Here is a 17,362-nt window from a genome sequence, read left to right as displayed (position 1 = left end):
GTACAGTGTGTTGGTTCAATACATGCATATACTGCACAATGATTCACTTAAACTGGATCTTTCTTAGGCCAGGAAAGGAAGACAATTTTAGAGGAGGGCTCCCTATGGAAAATTCAAATGGGAAGGAGAGGTGGGACTCCATATTTTGTGTCTGTTGTCCATGCTGTAGGGTAAGAGGAAAAAGAGGATAGGTCAGCAGGGGCAGTCTCACATAGAAGCATGGAAAACCCAAGCTTAAAGCACGGAAAAAATGTGACCACAGCTAAAAAAACAAAAAACAAAACAAATGAAAAAACACCCACAAAAAACCCCCAGCAAATAACCCAAACCCAAACCTAAAACCCAATCCCACCCCAAGTGGGTTGTGGGAAAGAATCCTACTAACAATTGAAAATGGAACATCCAACACTGGACTTCAGGCTGTGAGCCTTCAATCTGATTAATTAAGGTCAAGGTGGTGATGGAAATACCAGCTGGGGAGCATTTTGCCGAAAGATAAATTTGTCCCTGTGTATCTCTGCAAGACAGCAGGGAGGTGTGTGTGTGGAGCTAAATTAATTTGATTTACATCATGCCATGGTAACTTCTGTTCTCTCCCCCTGCTGTCAGATGTCTTCGCTGGCTTTTTCCCTCTCTTCACCCCCACACATTTCATAACACCGAGAGAAAGCACGGATTGGCTTCAGGCAGGATTTAGAAATAGCATAACTCTAATTTGATTATTCTGCATTGTGCGCTATCCCGCGCCCCCCTTTCTTGAGAGAGAAGTTGTACACCAGAACATAAGTGCGATTTATTTTTATATTGTGCTTAATGGCACAGCCTGCTTGACAATCAGAACTTGTTCCTTTCCCGCAAACCTGGCAGCTCACCTATCCTCCTGTGTTTCCTCAGTCACCCTAATACGAGAAAATGAAGTTACGGCCCAGGATGCCATGAGGAATGCGCTTTTCCTGGCTTTGTGTCTTTCAGCTCGGCCGGGCTCTGGAGGCCGGAGTGGAGGGCGCCTCCTCGGGGACTCCGGCTCCGCCGAGCCACGTGCACCTCCGGGTGGGGTGGGGCGCCGCGGCCCCGGGACCCCGCCTGGCCCACCGCCCCTCGCCCCTTCCAGTGGCCGGGCGCGCTGGGCTGGGCAGGATAAGGTTACGCCGAGGCTTCCTCGATCGGGAGGAGGGGAGGCGGGTCCGAGCCCTCGCCCCGGGCCGCGGGGGAGTTCCCACAGTCTGCAGCTCGGGCCCGCGGGGCCACATCCCTGCTGCCGGCCGGGCGCCGCCACAGGACCCCGAGCGCAGCCCCGGGGCCGGTCCCCGCGATGGCCCGGGAGAGGCCGACCGGGAGGGGCTGCGGCGCGCTGCGCCGGTGTCTGCTCGGCGCCGCGCTGCTGCTCGGCCTACGGCTGTGCGCCGAGCTGCGGCGCGCCGGGCCCGGGTTCCCCACCCGCAGCGCCCCGTCGCGCCCGGCCCCTCGCCCGCCCGGGCCGCACCTGCCGCCCGCGCCCGGCCCGCCGCGCGGCGCCAGCAGGAGGCAGGTGACCTACGTGCGCAGCGGGCGCCGGGCGCCGCCGGGAGGCAGCGGGCGCGGGACGCCGGAGCCGAGCTGCTGCGCCCTGCGCGGGCGCCCCCGCAGGAAGGTCAGTGGCACAGTCTTGGGCCTTGGACCAGAATCCCCCTTCCCGACCGCGGTGCAGGGCCCTCCGCTGGGACCTCCAAAAAAGTCTTCCACTTCTGCTACTTCTCCTACCCTGGAGCCCTCTTAGGCGGCTCCACTGGTCGCATCCTTCGATGCCCAGACAGAATGAAGTAGGACCGAGCAGAGTTCATTCAACAATGCAGCAGTATTTATTGAGCCCCCACTGTGTGCCAGGCGCCCTTCTAGGCTCCGGACATCCAGCAGTGACGGACGAAGCCCTGCTCTCACCGAGTGCACGTTTTACTGAGGGGAGTGCCTGGGTGATAGGCAGAGAAAGGAGTGTGGGTGCCATCTATTCATGAACTGCGCTTCTCCAGTTTTCCCCTCGAGGCCTAGACAAAGCTCGGTGGGCATCCGCTGTGAGTGGCTGGTCCACTGCCTTCATCGAGGTGGTGAAGATCCACCCGCTCGCCCAGTCTCTCTGGAATCCCACCCAATGCACTGGGAGGGTGACTGGCATAGGGTGAGAAGTCAAGCCCCCAGCGCCACTTAATGGGAAGTTAATTGGATCCTCAAGAACGGAAGTAATAACTGGGTTTGACTTACAACAGTCAACAGTGTTGCTCATCCAACTTCGTTAACTGCTCGGCTCACACCTCCCCGAGTAGTCCAATTTTAACCTCTGACTGGCACCCCCCCCCCGCCCCCTACCCTCCGTTTTGTTGCTCGGTAGTTTACATGGTACTTCGGAGTGAAAAGTTTGAGAACAGCAGGTATGAGATCGCTTAGTCCTTACACCCATCAACTCCTGCTTCCAGCCCCAATCACATCCTCTGAATCAACTTTCTGTTGTCTGGCTTTTCCTCTTTTCTTTTAGACATCTCCCCACCCTACCCTCAACCCCACCCCCACCGGCTCTTGGGGAGAGAGAAAACTTCCTTTGACTCTACTGTTTTCTTCGCCTGCCCAATTCCAACCTACTTTTCAGTATCATACTCCACCATTTCTTCCAGTGCTTTCCTTTCCACCACTTCCTCTTCAGGCCTTGCCGGCTGTCTTTACACACCACAGCTGTTCCTTTCCAGGCCATCAGTGATATCTTCCTGAATAAACAAATATTTTTTCTAACTCTGAAACCTCACCTTCTGTGTAAAGTCTTACTTAGCCCTTCCAGAAGAAAACAGCCACTTCCGTCTCCATGCTCCCAATGCATTCTCCTTGATCCCATGTTATGCATTCAACACCATGTTGCCAGGGGCTCACCAGGGACCAGATGCTGCATTAGATGCCTGAGGCACAAAATGAGTCCAAAGTCTCTTGGGGAGGCACTCTGCACAGGCATCCAGTGATTTTGCCTGGGGAGTCAAGAAAGGCTGACCAAATAGGGGACACTTAACCTATGACTTGATATTTCTTGAGTTGAGCTTCTTTTGTCTTTCTGTGGATGTTCTCAAATGTCCCATCATTGATACCCTCAACTCCACTGTGTACTTTCCCTTTCAGACTCACTCCACATCTATTGTTTCTGCTGTCACCTGTCCAAGAATTGCTCTTAAATCTTTGTCTCCACTTCAGACAACAATACCAGTAAATGGAGCCTGCCCTACAAATGGGAACATCTGGAATGCATAGACCCAGAGGGTCACTGGAGGGGAAGTTTACACCAATCCCCTTTAGGAGGCTGCCACAGTGATGGAGGCTGGTAGGAAGGGTGGGAAATGTGGAGGTGGTGAGAAGAGGTGGGATGCTGGATATTTTTGGAAGGCACATGAGGGAAGGGTAATTAGTTTCTGTTTGTTTTGTTTTGGGAGGATGGATGGAAAGCAGGAGTTTGGTCTTAGACATGTTAAGTTTGAGGTAGCCTTTAGACATTCAGGTAAAAATATCAAATGGGCAGTTGGACATGTGAGTCTGGAGCTTGGAGGAAAGTCCAGGCTGAGGGTAGCAATTTGGGAGCTGTCTGTGTACAAGTGGCACCAAAATCATGAGGCTGGATGAGATCAGCTGGATGAGGGAGTGAGTGTGGCTTACAAAGAAAAGAGATCCGAGTCTGAGTCCAGGGGCTCAGCTTTATTAAAATTAAATTAGGAAAAAAATAAAAAGGAAATGTTTAGCATAGTGCCTGGCATATTATAAGCACTCAATAATGGTAGCTTTAATTTTTAATAATCTGCCCCAGCCCTTTAGCCTCAGCCATTCCCCAAATGTAATTTTTTATAAGCTCTCTCCGTCCCTTTGGCTTATGCTGATTCCCTTACCTGCAATACCTACGCCCTTATTTCCTATGACTCCTGCCCTTTCCACCTTTGAACATTCAGCTCAAGGTTCATTGCCTGGAAGCCTTCCCATATCAATTGTGCTTCCATGCTGATCTCTCCCCAGTTTGGGAGGACAACAGAAATACATTCTGATATGTGAGTTGCTTTGTACGTGTTGTGACCTGATACTGTGTTTCAGATTGAATGTTTTGTCTCCACATTTGTAGGTGATGGGAAGGATCACGTTTCTCTTAGTGACACCTAGTAAATGCTTTGTCCCGAGACACCAATATGTAAAAATATAAGAATCTTACTATTCCATTCGATTATGGGTAATCTAAATGTCTTTGGTTAAAATATATAAGAAAGAAGTAAGTGAGCTTATTGCTATTTTTAAAATATTGTTTACGTTTTTAGCCTTCTAAGGAAAAAGTTTTCCCTGGATTTCCTTCTCCCTAGCTATTCCCTTATTTTCAGGATGTGCATCGAAGCTCCCCATGTTCCTAGACCGTGAGGATCTTAAATTTGTTTCATTTTCCCATTATTGCACAGTTGAATTAATATATTCCTCAAAACTGGAAAGACCACTTATCTAATCTGACCTCCCACTTCTGGGAACAGAGCTCAATATCCCATATCTCTCTGGAGACAAATCATGTTCTCCTTGAGCCTCATTTCAGAACATGTTGTAATATAAGCTGAATGCACTGTTAAGTAATTGAAATAAAATTCAGAAGTTATTCGATAAACTCCTCAGATCTTATTTTATTTAAATTTTGTTTGTTGAGAAAACTGATCAACAACATTATTAGCTTCTAGGTTACTTTGCCCTGGACACCTACCAGATTGGTGAAGTAGGAAAAGTTCCATTCTATTTTGAGGATAGTTTTCTGGGTGAATGAAAACCTGCATGAAATAATTGGGTTGCCAAGAGTTTCTTGTCACCGTGCTTCTTTCACAGGTGTTAGAGGCACAAGAATTTAGCAATTAAATTGCCACTTTAATCATAGCTTATGATTCTCTTAAATAAAACAATCTATTTTAAAAAAAGAGAAGTGGAGTCCTCTTATAATTCTTTCCCACTTTCCTCATCCTCTTCTTTCCCCACACCATGCTGGAACAAGCTCTAAATATTAAGTCCTCTTTCACATCAGGGGTTCTAATATTAGAGCATTGTGAAATGGATAATTGATGGATAAATGCTGCCCTTTTTGACTATGACTACCTTGGAAACTACACATTTTTGTATATTATGGACCCTTTAAGCATTCCATCAGAGCTCTTAATCTCCAAATTTTGCATATTACAAATGCATAAAAAATTACTGATTCTTTTTCTCTCTGATTTTTATCTGTATGTGTTTCTTTCTGAATTGTTTTGTTTTGTTTTTCTTTCTTAAATTAAGCAGACATTCACTATGATTACCATGGGTATGGTCTCCACGATTTATGCTTCTTTATGCAGCTCTTGGGTGGACGTTATATCTCTTCCAGGTTGGCAATCCACCTAAAAGACAGCAGCAAAATATAGGGCTCATTTGCACAGGAGAGACGCTCACTCAGGGAACAAACTTCCTGAAAAAATTTCTGCTCTCTTATCGGAGATGTTTTACTTGACATTTAATATGTTGGATAGAAAAGTGACTTCTGAGTCACAGAGCTACAGAAACCAGCAATGTGCTGGCTTGGTTTGTTAGTTACAGATCCTTTGGAACAGTGTGTCAGGGGGGAAAAAAAAGCTGTTTCCTCTTCTTCTGACAAACCATATGGCAAAATTTGGTCTTTCTTTTTCCCTTCTTAGCCTTGTCCTCTTAGTTTTATAATTCTGTGATTGTCATCAAGAAGAAAGAGGAAAAATGGCAAAGCATGCCCTTGATATATCCAACTACATTTAGAGTCCTTATTCTTTGAATTGCTTATAAAATATGGCCCAGCAGTCATTTCCAGCTCCTTAGGTTTTTGTGCTTGTACCTACACTTCTGTCCTTCAGGGAACAACATTAATCAGTCCTCTCACATTGTCCTTAGGAGGCAAAGCATTTTCATTTTAAACAAAATCATTGGGGGTGATTGAATGAGCTCCAGCAATATGTGGGTGTGAAATAGCAGTTGCTTAGCTTCACAAATAAAAGCAGGTTTTTATTACAACGTTGATTTAGCTTAGATGGGGAGTAGAGCTCTGTACTCTTTCCAAACCCTGAGGTTCCTCAGAGAGCATTCTGTGAGCAAAAGCCCTGCTAATGGAGGCTCTATTGGTTTTCAACAACTGGTGGTGGAGATTTTAGGTTTTTGTGTGTAATTTGTCCAGTACATTTTCTCCAAGGAAAATAATGTCTTGTCAGTTTTTTCAAATAGAACTGGATTTCCTTTTTAGTCTGTGAAGAGAATCAGGACCATGTAGTTAAACACGGTGTCAAGGGTGGTAGGCATTTGAGTTTTTCCATCTGTTCTGTGATACCCTTGGAGTCCTTGTGTTTATAAGGAATTTGGCTCTTTGTTCTGTGATTCATAGGAAGTAACAGGAGCCTGCTGCATTTACCATGAGACATACACTAAGGTAGGAATCTACCAGTATTGATAGCTTCTTTTAACAGCAGTTCTTGGGTCTCCTACATACCTCAAATTGGTCCCATTAACGTCCTGTGGAGTTTTCTGCTAGAAGAGGGTGGAAAAATTTGCTGTCTGAGAAGTATTTTTATCCTGCTCAAACGAGTGAAAGAAAACTGAGTTTTGTGAGCCTTACAATCCAGGACTATATGTAATTTAAACTAAAAGCAAATTTGGTTCCTAGTTGGTGGCTAAGGAGGTAGATTTGGCCCATGGATTTTGTTTGAGTCACAAAGTGTTTTAAGTATTTGAACATAAATATCTTTAGATGAGGCACATAGTGTCCAGTGGGGTACAACTCACCATTCTCCCCACTTATACTATCTATCTGACCTCTGAAGGCATTTGGAGTTACAATCTCGAACCAGATATTATCAAAATTAGCCATTGTTTTTTCCTGAAAGGTGGTAAGTGAGGTTAATGTCGCTAAACTCAATGGCAGCATGGCACATAACTACTAGGTACAGAGAAGCCAAAGGTTCTTTTAAATTATTCCTATTAAGAAAGATGAGTTACTTAAGGCTGGAACTGGATATTGGAGAGGGTAAGATTGTAGGGGAATATATTCAGTTAACATAACATTCTTTTGATTGTAAACAAGAAGAATGGACTCTGGCCTAACTTAAAAGAAGGAGAAAAAAATTAAAGAAATTTATCGTGAAACCTTGGGGATTTCTCATTGAGTTGGAGGAAGAGTTAAATGGCTGCCATATGGAGGAGAGAGGGAACAGGGCTGCTTTGGAATCCCAGCTCTCTGAATTCCTTGACCTCCTTCCTCACGCACTACCATAACGTGGCTCATCTCACTGACTCCAGGGCTGGGTCTCTTTGACATTCACCCTGAAGCAACCAACTCTGGCCACTTGCCCTAAACATAGTCCGAGGGTCCACCCTCCCTGTCCTGGAAGACAGTCTTAGAGAACGGGAAACTTTCTATAAGTTACCCTAAGAAAAGTTCTTGGCATTCTTTAACTATTTGGTATAATTTTTGTGCAGTTCTGCCCTTAGGTTTTTGTTTTTCTCATCTTTTATTCTATTATTTCAACTCGCCCATTTGAGGGATCTTGGATCTGAGCACCTGGAAATATAGTATAGGGTTGTTTTTGTTTTAATAATCCCAGGCCCTAGCATCTATGCATGCATGAATATGCGTGTGTGTGTCTCTCTCTCTCTGTTCACCTACCTATCTATTTATATCTTTCTTTATTAGTTAACTATTTCTCTATGTAGGTGTTATTTCCAAGTAGCATTTCACAATAAGTTGGCACTTTGTGTATACTTCTAATTTTTTTTTTCAGTGAGTATATGCACATAAGATGTATGTATATGTAATTCTTTCTTTTTTTGAAGTAAAAGGTTATTTTTGAGAACATTTAGTAGAGAAAATAGATATTAGTATCGAGCCCATGATCTCAATCAGGGTCTTAAGCCAAAGTTAGTCTTATGTTCTTTGATTTTTTTTTTCTATCAATGCAGGGAGACTTTGCAAAAAAAAAAAAAAAAAACTGAAAAATTCTTCAGGGCATCTGAATGTTTACAGTCCCCTTTTGCAACTGGATAGTTTGGGATTCTTCATGTAGGGTTTCTTCTCTGTCAGTTAAGACTCTGAGTTGCAAGTGACAGACCCAACTGAAACTACTAAAAACAGGATTGATTAGAATGGTATTGAGAAGAAAAAGGAGAGCTGCAGAAACCAGGAAGGCTCTGGGGACTTGATTATGGACCAAAATGAGCACTGAAAACCTTCGTCATCCGTGTGGCCCATTACCACAGATATAGTGTTAATTCACACCTTTGAATATCTTTTCCATGTTTGAGGAATTCTCTGCCTTTCTAAGAAAAAAGCCAGAATTTTTTCTCATTTTTCCTTGCACCTAAAGTGCGTTCATGTGACCTAGCCTTCACCATTCAGATATACCTGTGTGACAGCGGAATGTACCTTACAGAGCAAAGAAGTAGGTGGCATGAGGCCCACAGAGTGGCTCAGTGGCTGAGGCTCTAGCAGAGGCATCCAGAGCTCAGGGTGGTGGAATGGTGTCGGTGCCCAGCAGTGGGGCACTGCAGTCTGTGCTGGCGTGTCCAGTCTACACTGGCGTGTTGTTCCTGCCCTTGAGATTCTGTAAGCTAATAAATCTTTAATCAATTCCTTTTCTGCTTAACTAGCCAGAGTGGTTTCTATTGTTTACAACTAAGAACCTTGACAGACCAGTAAATTAGAACTGGCAGTTTGGAAGGTTACAACTATAACTTCTCCTTTCCAATTTCACTTAGATCTATTTAATTCAGATTTTGGAACATGATGATTGGGGGCCAATGAACTATAGGCCGAGGGACATTTTCCTGACAAGATGATAACATTTCGCTTCAGATTTTAAGTTACACAAATCTGCTGACTTACCACTAGAGACACCAAGCCCTTTTCCATGGTACCTTTTGCCTGGGGTGTCAGGCAGGAAGGGGCCAGTTCATGCTGCAGTCACCGACAATGCTCCAGTCTCAGGGCTCATTCTGACCTAGGTTTATTTCTTGCTCGTGCCGTGTTTCTATTGCGGGCTGGTGGGGTGGGGCGCTGCTCTGTGCTGTTGTCGTGCTCCTTCTGGATCCCAGGCTAGCAGTGCAGCCATTATCTGGAAACTTCTGGTCACCTTGGCAGAGGGCTGAGTGCTCTGGAGGTTCTTGCATGGCATCATTGAAAGCCCTTGCCTGTAAGTGACACATATCACTCCTGCTCACAATCCAATGGCCAGAGCTGGTTGCTCAGCCCCACTCCATGCAGAGGTACCATCCTGGTGTGCAACAGAAGTCAGAGAGCTGGAAATGTTCAGTGGGAAGCACTTAGAGCCACCACAGGATGGTAACCTTTCAATCATCCGTATCTAAATGGACATCATCTAGGTCATGTTTCAAGTTCGCTGTTTTGAACGCCTCGCTGAATCTGCACATTCAACAGTACTGAATAAAGCATGGGAGGCTCTTTTCCAGGGACCGAGATATGAAATGAAGCAGACATCTGAATTTAGCAGAACAGTGAAATAAAACAAGACTTGATTTACATCTTACAAAAAGTGCTGTGGTGCATCCTGGAGTTTGTTAAATACGATGATTCTTGTTGACATTATGTTAAATTCTTAGCAAAGAGTGGTGATGGGATGATGGTCTGCCCCCAGAAAAAAAAAGTTATTTGAATAAACAAAGCCATATTAAATGAATTGAATAATTCATAATATGAATTGAATAAATAAATGAACTGAAGGCTTCTGTTGAGATGAATCAGACTCCAGGTCTAAATCCATCTTCATGGCGATTACTTACTCATTTTTAGTTGGAACTAGTTGGAAGACTTCCAAATGTGTTTTCAGAATCTAGCCACAAATCAGGGGCAATGTTCATGTTGTTTATTGTTTGCTATTGCTCACAATATGACACCAAGCAATTTTAATTTATTTTTCATCTACTTTGAGTGGAGCACTCAAATGGATCACTTAAAAATCCTAATTAGCACAATGCATGCTCATTGAATTCAGAGTGATTAGGCTGCAGAAAGAGGCTTCTTCCTTCAGCAGTTTTGGGAGTAGAAGATGGAGAAGTCAGTGAAGGTAACATAGAGATTCTTGGAGACCTGCTTATATGGATTTACAAATGTCCTGAAAATAACTTTGGTACAATGCAGCCTCACCTATGAGATGGGCTCTTTATATATTTTATTTTATTTTATATTTTAATTTTTATTGAATAATAATTGATTATACATATTTTTGGGGTTCAACATTGACATATGTTGAATAAGCCAATATTACTAGCATATATAAATCATACTTATTCTTTATGCCCCTTGTCTAATCTTTCCCCATCCCCCTCTCCGTCCCCCCTCCCACATCTGATAACCCTAGATTTCTTCTCTCCTTCTGAAAGAGTAATGGTTACTCTGTTGATTTGTTGCCTAGATGATCTGTCCAATGCTGAGTGGTGTGTTCAGGTCCCCCAATATGTTCGTAGAGCAGATGGTTCTTCAATCTCTCTGGAATGGGCTTTGTGGAGAGAGACATCCTCGTCTTAACTTTGATCTCTGCTGGTGACTTTCCTTGTGTCAATGCACTCCAGTGGCTGGTGGGCCAACTGCATGGTGGTTGTGGCATCTAACCACTTTTGTGGCAGCTGTGGTTATTGTGGTGGCTGTGATGGGCCACCCACATGGAGGTGATGTTTTTGGCATGCTCCTTGGCGCTGGTGGTGTGCCTGGGTGTGGGCAGGGGTCCAGTCCCTGGACCCATGCCACAGGTCCCCTGATGGGCCCTGAGGCACTGGTGGTGTGCCTGGGCTGGAACTAAATTTTGTCCTTTGCTTACTTCTAAAATGGGGGAACTTCCTGTGGGAACCAGTACTTGAGCTAAATTGCTGCTTTGCTGCTGTTTCCCTAGCTAAGACTTTTTGTGCAGCTCAGGTTTTAATGGTTGACCTTATAGGTACTTCTGGCTCTCCAGAGACCAGGTGTACTTAGGTTGTGTAGAAACTCTGATCGGGGCCTGAGTTTTTTCATCAAACCGCACCCCATGCAATTCTGCATTCCTGACCAGTCTCCTCTGAGTGGTCCTGCACTGATTGGGGGGCAGGTTGGCTGTCCTTGCTGTGTCCCAGTGTTCTCCCAGTGGGCCCATCTCCCCCACTGCCCATGCTCCAAACACTTCCCATGGGATAGGCTGTGCTCTGGTCCCTCGTGAAGACTCACTGGCCTCTGAATGGCTCCCCTTTTACAGCTGTTCTGGATCCTCGCTCCTGCGTTGGTCCATGAGTACCCTATTAGTGGTCTTGCTGTCCTGGGGGCCACCAACACCCTCTTCTCCCCTGCTGCCTCCAAGCAACTCCATCTGAAGGACACAGCTGTGGCTTTTGACAGCTCCTGCTCCATGCACTCAGCAGCTCTAGCCTTAAAGTGGCCGTGGCCTGAAATGCTCCAAACAGTTTTTTCTTTCTCTCATTGTGGCTTCTTCCCCTTCATGAAATACGTAGGTCTCTCCTCCTGTTCCCCTGAGCTCTAGCAGCCCCAGCTTGGCTGTTGTTACATTTTTATAGTTGTCAATTTGTTGATTTGTGGGAGAGAGTGACACTGGGGACCGTCTATTCTTCCATCTTGACCAGAACTCCCCCAAATCCATGTCTTTTCAATTTTCCTACTGAAACAGGCAGCTAACAATTAATTCTCACATATAGTAGGTTATTTACCAGGTATTTACCAGATAAAGATTAAAATCTTCTTGTAAACAAAAGGCACCACAAAGTTGAAAGACAAGTCATCATCTAGGGTAGGATATTGCAATGCATATCACCAATAGAGAACTAATATCCAAAATTCTAAAGGAACACTGACAAAATGGAAAAGACAACTGAAAAGAAAAATAAACAGGGAATCAACTAGGGATTAACAGAAGAGGAAACCAGAAATGCCAAAAAAATTATACATATATAAAGATGATTAACTCTACTAATAATAAGCAGGGGAAGCAAATGAAAACACAGTGGTATTCTATTTCATCCCTATTATCTTGGGAAAAAACCAATATGTCCGACAAAACTAGAATCAATAATAATAAAGAGAAAAGGGAGCTCTCTACTACACTGCTTTATCTGAAGTAGCTCCCTATCTCCACCTTTCTAATGTCTTCTCTTATTTTCTCCAAAATACTACCATTCTCTGAGAGTTTTTCTTTCTTTAATTCTTGGGTGCAGTCTTGTCCCCCATGAAGGCAGAGAGCTCATCTGCCTTGCTTACTGCTATATCTCCAGTTACTATGATAGATCTGGCCCATAGCAGTTGCTCAGAAAACACTGGCCCAAAGAATGGTTATTTCTGTCATTGGGGTACCAGATTGATGAGTTTGAGAAACAGTTAAATTTTTCAGGTGCTACTCCAGAGTCCCTGTGAGGTCTCTCATTTCTGAATCAAGGTGTTATGCTATGAACTCTTCGCAGAGAGCACCAGCATTCACTTGCTTCAGACAATGGTGACTACAGAACAAAGATGGAGAGCCATGTCTGGCCTGCACCTGTATTTCTATGGCCCATCAGCTAAGAACGGTTTTTACAGATGAGCATTTGCAATCAATTTGATGTGAGGAAACACTAATTTTGAACCCTAATGAAGCAAAATGCTATCAAGAAAATAAAAAAATTTCATTGTTCTCATTAGTAGATCTGTATTACTAAAAATTGTGCACAATTTTTATTTTGAATTTTATCAATAGAAATGTGGAAATTTGTTTTTTCTCTTGTTATATAAGTACTGACGGAATTTGGATGTGCTGTCCCCTCCAAAACTCATGTGGAAATTTGATCCCCAATGTGGCAGTGTTGGAAACTGATTGAGTCATGGGGGCGGATCCCTCGTGAATGGATTAATGCTCTCCCTGGGGGAGGGGAGATTAATGAGTGAGTTCTCGCTCTATTAGTTCCCACGAGAGCTCGTTGCTTAAAAAGACCCTGGCACCTTCTCTCTCTCTCTCTTGCTTCCTCTCTCGCCATGTGATCTGCTTGTACCCACCAGCTGCGTGCCGCTTTTCTGCCATGAGTAGAAGCAGCATGAGGCCCATGCCAGATGCAGCTGTCCCAGAATTGGAAACCTCTTTCGTTTATAAATTACCCAGTCTCAGGTATTCTATTATAGCAACACAAAACGGACTAAAACAAGTACTTACTTAATCGTTTTGATTTTGCCTCATGCCTCACAAAGTAGAAAGTGTTTACTGTCTGGCTCTTTCCAGAAAATGTTTGCCAACCCCAGCTGTAGAAGCTACCTAACAGTGACTATTGCAGGATGGGATGAGAAAAAACTTGAGAGGACCCAGTCAAGTCCAGGAGACTCTTGTGCTAGAGTTTTCCCATCTGTGGCATGAGAAGAATGTTCCCAGACTTCCGACTGGGCACTGAGAGAATGTGTTGGTACTGCCTGACCATTCATGAGAATGTCACCACAAAGTCTTTCAGGTCTTTGTTATGAGGCCATTGCCATGCAGTGCACATTAAAGTGGTTTAAATCTTGGCCTGCTATGACCTGTTTACCCACCTTTTCTAATACAACCATGGGGTTGCTGGGCAGATTATTTTATGAAATTTAGATGATCTCACCTCTTCTAGCTTCTGCAGTCACTCTTTCCCTTAATACTTAAATTAAAATGGCTTGAGCCACGTACCATGAGAAATTCAGTGCCTTTCCTTCTCGCCAATATTCTGCTGATGTCTGGAGCTTACCTTTTCTGGTCACCTCTCTCTGAATTCCTGCTGCTAAGCTTGGTGCTTCACCTCCGGTCACGGCTCTCTCCTCTCTGCTCTGCCCACTTCTTTAGTCCTCCAGAGTGACACCAACACAGTCTTACTGAAAGTCTCAGGGACACTGAGAGAGATATCAATGTGGGTCAAAACAGAAATCAACTTAAAATTGATAGATGATGTTTTCTTGGCTATTGGGATTTCTTACTGGCTGTCCTTTCTTTTTAAGCTCCTGTTCCATTGTTCCTAGCTTAGCTTCTCTATACATTAATCCCTTTTTTTCCAATTTCAAACCTTTAAGCCCTTATTCTCTGGAGCTTCCAGCAAACAAATTCTTCCTCCTTCCTTCTGGGCCTGGCCTAGAGATGAATTATGCCACTCTGGCAGAAGGCAGAATTGGCTGCAATCAGTGTTTATTTTTAATAATTGGGTTTGCCCTATACTCTCTACTATTAGACAGTCCATTTAAGGTGCTCAGCACAATGCCTCAAAAATAGTAAGCACTCATTATATGTTGATTGTCCTTATTATTAGGAGGATTGTGTCAACTGGAGGCCCAGTGCTGGTCTCCTCATCCTAGCTATGGCTGCTGCTGTGTTATGGTATATCTATGATATAGATGGAAAGATATTATTAATGGTATTTTGGGAGCAGCAATATTTTACAGAACCCCCTTTTCCCTTCATACATATCTTCATTTCCTCCTTGGACTTTTAGGGTCCCTGGTGAATTATTATTTCCTTCTGTCTGCCATGGAAATGTATCCACACAGCAGGTGATGACATAAACTTTAGGGCTCAAGAGTGCTCAGAAATGACCCAGCAATTGCGCTCTTAGGTATATACCCAAGAGAAATGAAAAAACATGTTTATATAAAACTTGTACATGAATATTTATAGAAGCATTATTCATAATAGCCAAAAGCTAGAAACCATCCAAATGTTTACCACCTGATGAATGGATACACAAAATGTGGAATATCCATATGATGGAATCTTATTCAGCCATAGAAAGGAACGGTGTACTGATACATGTGACAATGTGGATGAACCTTGAAGACATTATGCTAAGTGAAAGAAAACAGTCACAAAAAGCCACATATTGCATTACTCCATTTTAATGAAATTTCCAGAATAGGCCAATCTGTAGAGATAGAAAGTAGATTAGTGGGTGCCAGGGGCTGGGAATGGAAGGGAATGGAGACTGATTGCTACTGGGAACAGGGTTTCTTTTTGAGGTGATGAAAATATTGTGGAATTAGATAGTGGTGGGTAGCACCACGTATATATACCAAAACCTACTAAATTTTACACTTTAAAATGGTAAATTTTATAGTACGTGAATTATACCTCAGTTTTAAAAAATGCTCAGAATCCCATGGAATGAATGATAGGTCAAATTACATACTCTCTTCTGTGCAGATAAAGATAAATGAACTGCGAGAGAGCCCTGGGACCCCAGTCTGATGGGCATGGGCATGTTCAGCAGAAATGTGGGGCCCAGGTATTTTCTTCTCTAGGGAGCACCTAGCTACTGGAGAACTTCACGGTGCCTACTCTCCCAACAGCTCCCCAGGCCTGGTAGACACATTGCAGAATCAGACACACACACCCTGCGTTAGAAACCTAGGTGCTTGTAGTTTGCCAGATCAAAGAGAAGCTCAAGCTGCAATCGCTGTGAACTTGCTGGCCTCCTGGTGCATCAGTGTTTTTCACAAAACACTGATGCAGAGCACCAGGGACTTGTCAAGAGATGTGGCCAAGCACCTGTCAGCTCATCACACCTTTTCTATGAGTGAGTTCTTATTCTGCTGAGGACATCAGCTACCTTGGCCTTCTTTCTTGCCTTCATTCTCACCCAAATGACTGTTGTCACCTCATTTGTAATGACTTGTGTGCAAGGAGCATCCTATACATTTTGGAGGGCATTTGTGTTAAAGGGGAATGGCAGTCATGCCAATACCTTGCTTTTGGACAGTTCTTCCCAGCTTACAAAGGCTCGCTCTGTTGTTATCCCAAGTGGTTCTTATAGAAGCCTTATGAGTGAGTGGACATTATTTCCATTCCACCAAGAGAGAATCTGGTTAAATTACTGATTCAAGATAAATTGAGATTATAACCAGATCAGCTGAGGTCAGATTTAGTGTTGTTTCTGACTACCTCTATGCTGAAATCTGTATCTCAGAAAAATATGTCGATTATTATAGATTTTAGATTTGCTATTACGGCTTCTTAGATAATTTCCAAATCAACTAATATATTTTAAAGCTTAATTTTAGCTATTTCATTAGGTTGGAATTTCAAGTATGCCTTAACATTGCTTAAAAACAAATTTGAACTGGTTATATAATTATGATAGGGAATGTTCTTTTGAATAATGAATATTTATTTTGCACAGAAATAGTAAAAAATGCCTTATTTAACTAATATGCACTTAGAGAAAACTCAATCAGGAGCAGACAGCTACATCAGCTTTGAAACCAAAAAGTTTGAATATATTTGGGTACCCTGGCTACAGAGAGTTGTTTTGGAAAATCTGAATGTCTGGACCTTATTCCTGGACAGGGAATGTTCTTATTTATAAAACCAAACCACCAGCACAGATTGGAGCCTGCTTAACACATACAATATTGCACCCTTCCTTTTATGATCATTTGCTGAAATAAGAAACAGGAAAAAAGAGGAGTATATATGTGTAATTTGTTATTTTAAAAATATAGGTAAGCTATGATACTGATGATTAAAATAAAGACATGTACATTTGGTCAAGTCATTAACTTAATAGGAAAAACAGAAAGTGCTCTTAAGTTTTTTAAAAAAATATTTTAATAATAAAACCATTACAGGCATGGGAGAAGTGGGGTATGAGAAACTGGAAATTTAATTTTCTTTTATTCAAGTTCTTAGGCTATAGTTATTCTGAAACCAAAGTTTTTAAATTTAAAAATAGAAATGAAGAAATAGGAACAGATTGGAGTCTGGAGAAAAATAATTTAGAAAGAAAAAGAGAGAAATACAACAGGAAGGCTGTGTACAGGGAAAACTTATGTTCAGTTTCTTCTCTGATTTCCTGAGGACTGTGCAGATAACCAAGGCAGTTAAGACTTGAACTGAGGTCAGAACAGTGGTACTTTATGTTTTTTGGTTACAGAAATTTAATGAGAACAATTTGATGGGAGCTATGGAGAAGCTTTCCAGAATACTGAACATCAGCACGCACACACATTCGATTGCAGTTGATTCCAGGGGGTTCATGGCCCTCCTGAAGCCCTAAACTCTTAATCCAGGAGTGGATCAGAAATCACTCAAAGGAGTTTTCAGAATACAGATACTGCACCTAGCCCAGGCCTCCTGGGAGAGACCACTCCCACAGGGAGGCATGAGTGCCAGGTTGGACATGGATGATTATGGTTGGATGGTTGATCCCTGAATTGGGGGTAGATAGGTTAATAACTAGTGTTCATCTTTAACTGAGAGCTGCCCCGGTATGATGGGCTTTTCTCTGCTGGAATCACCTCACTGCTGGCTGGGCTCACTGGAGTAGAGCACAGTGTCCTGCACAACAGCCTGTAGAGTCAGAACCAACTCAGGCCAGGCCTAGCTACCTACCT

At 43.3% G+C, this 17,362-nt stretch overlaps 1 protein-coding gene across 1 annotated transcript in view; it reads left to right on the top strand.

The window, feature by feature from the left end:
• Window positions 1-958: 958 nt before the first annotated feature.
• METTL24 (methyltransferase like 24) overlaps window positions 959-17,362 on the top strand; it is a 96,733-nt gene continuing 80,329 nt past the window's right edge. The window contains exon 1 of the mRNA XM_063097554.1: window positions 959-1,630. Within this exon, the coding sequence (XP_062953624.1) occupies window positions 1,313-1,630 (318 nt within the window). The 5' untranslated portion in view covers window positions 959-1,312. The remainder of the gene's footprint in view (window positions 1,631-17,362) is intronic.

Source organism: Cynocephalus volans, chromosome 5, assembly GCF_027409185.1.
Source record: "Cynocephalus volans isolate mCynVol1 chromosome 5, mCynVol1.pri, whole genome shotgun sequence".
Classification (NCBI taxonomy): Eukaryota; Metazoa; Chordata; class Mammalia; order Dermoptera; family Cynocephalidae; genus Cynocephalus; species Cynocephalus volans.
This window is presented reverse-complemented; position numbering and strand designations above follow the sequence as displayed.